Source organism: Lolium rigidum, chromosome 3 (genome assembly GCF_022539505.1).
Source record: "Lolium rigidum isolate FL_2022 chromosome 3, APGP_CSIRO_Lrig_0.1, whole genome shotgun sequence".
Lineage (NCBI taxonomy): Eukaryota > Viridiplantae > Streptophyta > Magnoliopsida > Poales > Poaceae > Lolium > Lolium rigidum.
Window position 1 is genome coordinate 125,974,016 of NC_061510.1, and position 9,729 is coordinate 125,983,744.

Consider the following 9,729-nt stretch of genomic DNA (forward strand, 5'->3'; position numbering starts at 1 on the left):
TACCATAGTAAAGCTCTTTATATGTAGTTTGCCAACATAAAAGCTAGAAGATGCTACAAACCAAATCCCAAATTTCTGAAAAACTCTCTAGGAAAATCATCTAGGCCAGAAAATCTATTGTGCTCGATAGTGAAAACCACTTCCTAGATCTCTTTCATAGTAAACAGACAACTAAATTTTCCTTCTCAGCCTCATTAAGAGCCGAGGATACAGGGTCCAAAAGGGACACTGGTAAAATCTCAATTAACCCAAATAACTCTTTGTAAAAATTAGTATCATAAACCAAAATATGCTCATTGACCTAAACAAAAGTGCCATCATAGAAAAATCTAAAAAAAAATTCTACACTTTCTCCCACTAGCTTTAATCATAAAGTATCCAGGATTTCTACCACCCTCTAGCAGATCTCCCTTTAGCCCGTTGAAACCACTTCAAATACTCTTCCTTAAGAATTTTATTTACCTTCTCTAGTAAAAAATTCTAAGCCAGATAAACCCACAATCTCACTGTTTTTATCTACAAAAAAATCCAACTCACTAACAATAATATCCATATCTCTCTTATATTCACCTTCAACATTATTATTCCAACCTTTTAGACTACTACGCAGTTTCACAAAACAATTATTCCATCTATCCAGATTACTTCAAACTTTTTTTTCGCATATTCCATACTTTACTAACTACTGAAGCAAGATCATCGCTTAAAAACAAACAAAGTTCAAACTTTCAAGGTTTTTTAAGGATTTTCTAGGTCTCTATCCCCTCATCTATGTTGCCATCATCCGACAACGAATCTTGAACATTCTTTGGATCAAAACTATCCTGTTTTGACCTCAGGGACATTACTTTACTAACTACCTTCCTATTTTCACAAAAAAATGCATCTAGAAAAAATCTAAATCCTTAATTAAGAAAAGAGATTTTACTTCGTCAGCTCCGAGGCTAATAGAAGCAGTAATATGTGGAAAAAAAATTCGAATTCAAAAACAAAATTCACATACTAAATATACTGAGAAGAACAATTTCAAACAGTGGGAAAATGTTCCTCACGTGGAGGTACCTACAGGTTTTTTCTTCTTGGCCATGTTCTCACACTTTTCGATCGCATGCACATCAGCAGCTTTCTTATTCCTGCTGCTATGCCTTCTAGCTCTTTCATCAATCTCAGCCTTCGCTTTAGCTTTCCTAACCCTTTCGCGAGCTCCCATTTTTTGCTTTAGCTTGATCAACATTTTCTTCTAAGATGCTCTGAATTTTTTTCTTTTCCAGCCGTCACAGTCGGCAAAGGATTCAGCTCCAACATTGGCCACAACACCTATACCCGGTACTATGTTCTCTTTGTTAAAATACGAATCAACTTTAGTACTCCCTCCATATCACCAAAAATATCTCAATTTTATTAAAATTTAGATATATCTAGACAACGGAGGGAGTACTAGAAAAATCATCCTCCTGCCTACTTGAAACTGTCTTCCATCCCTTGCTCCTCAGGATAGGATAATCATAGTTGGCACTACATGTTGGTTGCTGTTTCTCGCTCCTGGGGAGTGAGATTCGAAAAGAGTTGGATGGCCAGTAATTAACAGATGAATCGCATTCAAGTCTCCTTTTTGTTTGGTTGTTAGGAAGATGGCGACATGGCGTCCCACACCGTCGACAGCCAACGCAAAGCGAACACAAGTTATTGGAGGTAGCCACCAGATGAGCTTAAATAAGAGACACAAACACCGTACGTGATCCGGAACGTATGGAATTCAGGTGGGGCGGAGTCAGGAAGGAAAACGAGATACACACGGAGGACGCCGCGTAGCCCGTCTCTTTCAGTCGTTGGTTGGTACGTGTACGTTCCCTGCTTCGATCGGGTCAAACTCGCACGAGCACACTGCCCCTGGCCCGTTGGACGGATGCTACATTGCGATGCTTCCATCCGGTGAGACGCGACCGTATCAACGAGGATGCCAATCATGGATAGCTGGCTCTACTTGCATTATCCTGCCGAGTTGAGTCACCCTTTCGATCTCCTACATGTGTAACGTGTACATGTACAGGAACGTACTGTATCGCCATTGTTATGTTTCTTAATCTGCAGTGAACCCGCCATTGTACCAGGTCAGAGAAGCTCTTTCACCTTCATGTTCAGACTACTCCCTCCGTCCAGAATAACTGACTCGGATTTCTCTAGATTCATATCTATCTAAACATGTTTTACTGTGTATACATGTGAATTTAAACAAATTTGAGTCACTTATTTTCGATAGAGAAAGCAGCTTTTTTTAAAATAAAAACAGGTTACATCCAGGTTCTACATAGATAGGATACACATAACGGGAAGTACAAAATAAAAAGAAACTGAAATAGACTTATGACAAAATAACATGAAAATCTTGATGAATGCGGAAGGCCTATGACGGAGGAGGGTCGACCTAAAGACTACGCTATTAATCATGTAGGATAAAAGAAAAACTCACCAATTCCTCCAATCGTGTATAATCTTTTTTTTATATAATGGATCAACTGATTAGACTGGTATATGATCTGCAAAGGAGAAGACAACTTACGACTAAAAACCATATATTTTCTATACAGCCACAACAATCATATTACAGCAAGCATTATCACCATAACGAGAATTTTATACTTGTCATCTACTCCACATAACCAGTTGCCAAAAAAAATTACAACTATATACGTGATGGCTACAAGCTAGAAGCCACTCCAACAACCATATAAAACGAGCAAACATACGTTCAAAAAAGTGAGGAGTACTGTTTTATCGATATTTTGGCTACCGATGTGCCTTTTTGTATTTTATCATGGATGGCCGATATTTTGGGTTGCTGGGATTATTGGAGGGTGACCGGAAATTATTGAACGAAATTTCTAAACAAGATTTTAATTTAAATACATGATGAGGAAAGGTAATGGTAGGGTTTCAGCTGGATCGAGCAGTCAGCCAAAATTTAAAAAGGCAGTAATCTTTTGTTAGATTATTAGGCAATTTTGAGTGAGTTTAATTACCGGAAAGAAGTATACATATGCACTAGCATATTTAACTATACACACTAGACTAAGCATATCTAGCAAATCTGAATATGGAACAAATAGCAGTGCAAGGTAAGAGGGGAAAATCATGTATATCGTGACCGAAAAGGTCGCTCTAGCAACACGACCACCATGACTGATTGCCGTGCACGCAGTCGTCGGGATGGAGAAAACAAGAGAATAGCACAACAAGAGGAACTTCGCGAAAAACAAAGAAGAATTGTGTAGCTCCAGATCTGCTACGTCTCCTATCTCGTGGGAGGAGAAAGCGCGTGGACAAGTACTCAACTCAGTTGAAGCACCAAACAGCTTCCACAAAACCGATTTCAAACTCGACGACGTGTGATACGGTGGTGGGCATCGGAAAAGTGCGCGAGAGCTCCCTCTCACTTACTTGGAAGGACTAGAAGAGCATCTCTTATAAACCACTTCAACTCTCTCTCAACTAGCAATGTGAGATTAAACTTTGTTCCCAAAGCTACCCAAAACTGCCAACATGATGTGCATTGAGATTTTAGAAATGATAGTCTATATCTAGGTTACTTTCTAAGCTGCAGTCCATCTACATCTAACAATTTTTATCCTAAAATCCTTTTTACTAGAGGAGCCGGTAAGATGGTTTAATGTACACCTAGGCATTCCTCGGACCGAGCCGGGTTTTAGGCCAGGCCTAAAGAAGCCCGACCTGAAATCCCCAGGCCCAAGCCCAGCCGACCTTTGAACTTACAAATTAGGCCCGAACTACCAAAAGCCCGGCCTAGCCTAACAAGCCCAGCCCAAACTAGGCTTAAATTGTGTTTCCTGTAATCCCGAGCCCGGCCTAGACGGACATTCGGGCTCCAAAATCAGGCCCAAACCCCAGGATTTTCAGGCCGGGCCGGGCCGGGCTGCCTATGCCCAGCTGTAGTTTACCGAGTGGTAACCAAAACCTTGGTGTTCTTTTATTTTATGTTTTTCGAATCAAAACCTTGGTGTTCATCTTCCTTGGGAAACCAAGCTGGAGTGAGGCTGAGCATACGAACTGGTCACGCTCCGAAGACGCGTACACCGGCACGTAGAAGAAAATCAATCAATACGATATGCGCGTGGTCGTGGTGGCGCGCACGACGGTGGTACGAAAACGACGGCTGCTCCGGTCGCATGCGTGCGCGGTGGTCAGTGGGCGACCGACCGAGGTGGTGGTTGGATACTTCCTCGACCTTTCCCGCATCCACACATCGCGACCGATGATGCATGCCCAGGATGGAACAAAGCGGGGGCACTACGGTCGAGCGACCTCCACCATTTTCCCTTGACAAATGGTAGCAGCGCGCGTCTCGCTTCACTGTCCCCGTCCTTTTCACCACCGAATGTGTCACCGTGGCGCCTGAACATTGCAATAGGCCAGGGGCCACAACTGAAAAGATGCCCCGCGGATGGTCTCATGGAACCTTAATTTCTTTATAAAGTGAATATATTGATATCAAGATGATGTTAAATACATCTACACTCTCCAACAACATAATGATCGAAGTATGTTTAACCGTTAAGGATGCACACGGACGAAAATCAAAAAGAGAGATCCGGTTGAAGCAACCAGAATAGCAACAATGGTGATGACACCTCGGTGCCGTAAAAGCAGTGCACAAACACCTGGCCTAACGAACAATATCAGATCTTAGGTTTTCACCAACAAAGGAAATGACTGGGAAGTGGGAACCCATCATTGCTAGATACAACCACCGAATGTCAGACCTAGGATTTTCACTCCTAAAATTGAGACACTGAGCTCAAGCACCGCCAAGAACATTACCAAGGACACCACACCAAATTATGGAGAACACTGCCGCAAAACGCCAATAGTTCAACACACACTTCAACCAAACAACTATGAGTACTACCAAGGATTGGTGGCAAGCGTCGTCTACTCGATCATGGTCCTGGTGTTCGGATAGGATAATTTTGGCTATCCCACCCATTCCGAACACACTGAGATAGCCGTATACACTCATGATCCTGACCTGGACACCACACGTTCAAAGACCTTGCACGTGCTAAGCAAGTTGCCCCATCGATGGTGCTTCTCTTCCAGAGCCTTCAAATAATTGCGATCCGCCCTTGTGGCGGCTACGCCAGAGCCCCCGAGGATCGGGGCCATGGTGGTGGAATGGATGAAGAAGGCGAGAAGCCGGGGGCACCACCTTGATGGCCATAGGAGGCGACTTCACTTGCCATGTCTGAGTCAATCAACCAGAATAGAAGCACCTAGCCGTGATCAACAAGTGAGGTCAATCGGCCAGATCATGGATCGCACCGTCATCAATCAGTGGGGGGAGGACGGCCGGCGAGCAGGAGATTCTCACCGAAGGAGAATCACGATAGGACAGTGGAGGAGACACCGACAATGACACCAAAATTGAGGGCACATGGTGGCAGCGACGGAGCATGCTAGGGTAACCCGAAGATCTATTTTATGGGGGCACCCCGTCGCCGCTGGCATCTTCCGGCGACGGCAGGGTAGAGAGGAGGCGAAGCAAGTGGGGCTTTGGGCGGCAGCATAGGGGCCTCCGAACTCGCAAAGGGCAGCCCGGGAGGTAGCTAGGGTTGGTTGAGAGGATGTAGGGGAACTTCAATTTTTCTAATTCCAGTGATTGTTGAACTCAAAAAAATAAAGTTATTACAAGATCTTCAGCCTCCCGTTGAGTTTTTTTACAGTGCATGTCTATTATTATTATTTTTACCTTGAGACCTCTTTATTCATTCGAAATTATAGTTACATCAGTATGTATGGAGAAGAGGTATAAGAAAATTTGGAGGGTGTTTCGATCTATACCTGGATACCATAAAAATCCTCCTGTTATTTCACCAGACTATTTGTAGAATTGCACCTTGCCAGAGATACTTATATTTTATTTCTTATTAAATAATACTAGGAATATTTGACATTTATCTTCAAAAAATGGCAGTATATGCCAGACAACCTGTAAACCAGGAAAATGACGGCATTAAAAACTTCCTGATAACAATAAAAATTCCATGGATATCTCTCTCTACCTGCCCGAGATCACCAGAAAATGACACCAGTCCGCAGTGCCTACCAGCTAATCAGATACCCAAGCCTTTTTCTTCGCTCCAATATTACCTCTATACGGGGCTAATCAAATCAACCATTCCCAAGCACCGATTCACTTTCCTGTAGGCTATAGCACCAGCTGCTGCAGATGCTTCTCTCGCCAGCTCCTAGTTTCTGAATCGTCATCAAGCTCCCAAGTGTCGCCGGATCCTAGTTTCTGAATCATCTTCATCAACCTGCAAGTATCAAAAGGCTCCCAGTTTCTGAATCATCGTCATCAAGCTGCAAGTATCTGAAGAACCCCTCGTCAACTCCGTTGAGGCCATGCTGCCCTCCTATTTGTGCGACAAGCCAGGCTTGCCATCTCTGTCCAGAAAGTCGTTCCTGCGCTCTTTCTAGAGCTGCCGATGCTTCTGCCGCCAGTTCTTGACATGCTGCTGCCGCTCCTCCTCGCATCCGCGCTACTCGGCGCGGCCAGCAGCGCGTTCGTCCCGGCGGACAACTACCTCGTACTCTGCGGCACGTCGGCGAGCGCGACCGTCGCCGGCCGGACGTTCGTCGGGGACGGCCAGCTGCCCGCCAAGTCGCTGACCGCGCCGCAGAGCGTCGAGGCCAACTACACGTCGCCGACCACGGTCGCCGGGGCCGATGACCCGGCGCTGTACCGCTCCGCGCGCATCTTCACGGCGCCGGCTTCCTACACGTTCGCACTCAAACAGCCTGGCCGGCACTTTGTGCGCCTCCACTTCTTCCCCTTCAGATACCAGTCCTACGACGTGGCCACGGACGCCGCGTTCAGGGTGACCGTGCAGGGCGCGGTCCTGTTTGATGGGTACACGCCCAAGAACGGCACGGCCGTGGTCAGGGAGTTCTCGCTGAACGTCACCGGCGGCACCCTGGTGATCGCGTTCACGCCGACAGGCAAGCTCGCCTTCGTGAACGCCATCGAGGTTGTGTCGCTCCCGGACGACCTCATCGTCGACACAGCGAAGATCGTGGGCAGGGCTGTCCAGTACGCCGGGCTGTCGACGCAGGCGCTGGAGACGGTCCACAGGATCAACATGGGCGTTCCCAAGATCACGCCTGCCAGCGACACCCTCTGGAGGACGTGGCTGCCGGACCAGAGCTTCCAGCTCGACTCCACCTTGACCGAGCATAGAAACGCGACGCCCTCCAAGGTCCAGTACAAGCCAGCGCTCGCCACCAAGGACACGGCACCACCGGAGGTCTACGCCACGGCGACGGAGTTGAGCACGTCGGGGGAACCCAGCACCATCAACGCGCAGTTCAACATGACCTGGAGGTTCAACGCCCCGACCGGATCGGACTACCTGCTCCGCCTCCACTTCTGCGACATCGTCAGCAAGACGGGCACCGGGGTGGCCTTCAACGTCTTCGTCGGCACGTGGCAGGTGCTCGAGAACTACGAGATTTCGGTGGACACGATCAACACGCTCGCCGTTCCGGTGTACAAGGATTTCGTCCTGGGCGCCAAGGACGCGACGGGATTGATCACCATCAGCATCGGCCCGTCCACCCTAGGCAATGCCTTCCCTGATGGCTTCCTCAACGGCCTCGAGATCATGAGAATGGTCGGGAGCACTGGCGCCGGCGCGGGCGCTGTCGACGCGTCCACGCGCAGTTCAAAGGTGAAAATTGGGATCATAGCCGCCTCGGCCGTCGGCGGGGTCACGTTGGCAATGGCACTCGGGTTCATCGCCCTCAGGATGCTGCGTAGGAGGAAGCAGGGGAAGAAGAAGCCGTCGGACACCTGGTCGCCGTTCTCGGCGAGCGCGCTGGGCTCCCACTCGCGCTCTCGCAGCTTCTCCTCCAAGAGCAACGGCGGCAACATGGTCATCCTCGGGCAGAACGGCGCCAGCGCCGCGTACAGGATCCCCTTCGCGGTGCTCCAGGAGGCAACAGGCGGGTTCGACGAGGGGATGGTCATTGGCGAGGGCGGGTTCGGCAAGGTGTACAAGGGCAACATGCCAGACAACACCATGGTGGCCATCAAGAGGGGCAACCGGCGGAATCAGCAGGGGATACACGAGTTCCACACGGAGATCGAGATGCTCTCCCGGCTGCGCCACCGGCACCTCGTCTCGCTCATCGGCTACTGCGACGACCGCGGCGAGATGATCCTCGTGTACGAGTACATGGCCATGGGTACGCTCCGGAGCCATCTCTACGGCGCCGACCAGCACGACCTCCCTCCCCTGTCCTGGAAACAGAGGCTGGAGGCCTGCATCGGCGCCGCCCGGGGGCTGCACTACCTCCACACCGGCTCCGCCAAGGCCATCATCCACCGGGACGTCAAGTCCGCCAACATCCTCCTCGATGACACTCTCATGGCCAAGGTCGCCGACTTCGGGCTGTCCAAGAACGGGCCAGAGCTGGACAAGACGCATGTCAGCACCAAGGTCAAGGGCAGCTTCGGCTACCTCGACCCGGAGTACTTCCGCCGCCAGATGCTCACGGACAAGTCCGACGTCTACTCCTTCGGCGTCGTCCTGCTCGAGGTGCTCTGCGCTCGCACCGTCATTGACCCCACGCTACCGCGCGAGATGGTGTCTCTCGCGGAGTGGGCGACACAGCAGCTCAAGAACGGGAACCTCGACCAGATTGTCGACCCAAGGATCGCCGCGATGGTACGGCCGGAGTCGCTCAAGAAGTTCGCCGACACGGCCGAGAAGTGCCTCGCCGAGTACGGCGTCGAGCGGCCCGCCATGGGGGACGTGCTATGGAGCCTCGAGTTCGCGCTGCAGCTCCAAGTAGGGTCATCGCCGGACGGATCGGACACGGAAACGCCCCTAGTGCCCCGGAGTACAACACCCCAGGTCCAGCGTAGCCAGTCCATCGCTAGCGTCGCCACTGACGATGCCATGACCACTAACCTGGGTGATCTCGAAGGAATGTCTTTCAGCGGAGTATTCTCCAAGATGATCAAGAGCGATGAGGTCAGGTGAAGCCAAAAATAATATACTCTCTTCCCCTGTTGTACAGACCGAAGTGTCACATGTATATGAATTTTGATTCCGCAGTGTGTACATGACAAACCATGTAAATAAATTCTTTAGCGTAGAAGTTATACCAAACAGAAAACTTAGGCCAACAATAGTGAAAACTTAGGAAAGTAAAGTGGGCTTTTTTTTTTCATTTCTTCTTCGGGAATGTATCAATTACTATGTACTGAATGCATGTATTGGATGAAAAGTAGTAGGCAACATAAGATTGAGGTTACCGTATTGTCCTTAAAAGCAACTTTTGCATCTTTGTTTCCTGCTGACGAATATTCTATGATCAGCACATCTTCCAATGTTCTTATGTTGTTGGGATGCTTTCCATCTTCTGGCTCTGGTGGAATTTTCTTGGATTTCTTTTGTTTCTCATGTTCAGGTTCTGGAATCGATGATCCATTAACCTCTGTTACTTCCCTGGTCACGTCCTGTAAGAAGGCAGATATCAGTATTCAGTAAACACTATACAAACAGATATACAGCAAAGTTAGAAGCAGAGATATAGGTTGGAGCTGCAGGATCTTGATTGATGGCATCACATTTTCTTTTCCTGGTACAGACTGAAGGGCATACATGAATTTTGATTCTGCAGTGTGTACATGACAAACGATGTAAA

The 9,729-nt window shown here is 48.5% G+C and overlaps 1 protein-coding gene across 1 annotated transcript; it reads left to right on the forward strand.

Moving 5' to 3' along the window:
* The first annotated feature begins 6,113 nt into the window (after positions 1 to 6,113).
* On the forward strand, positions 6,114 to 9,399 carry LOC124702290 (receptor-like protein kinase HERK 1). Its single transcript, XM_047234414.1, has one exon. It carries the CDS (start codon positions 6,504 to 6,506, stop codon positions 9,060 to 9,062), a length of 2,559 nt encoding a protein of 852 aa, XP_047090370.1. The 5' UTR covers positions 6,114 to 6,503; the 3' UTR covers positions 9,063 to 9,399.
* The last annotated feature ends 330 nt before the right edge of the window (positions 9,400 to 9,729 follow it).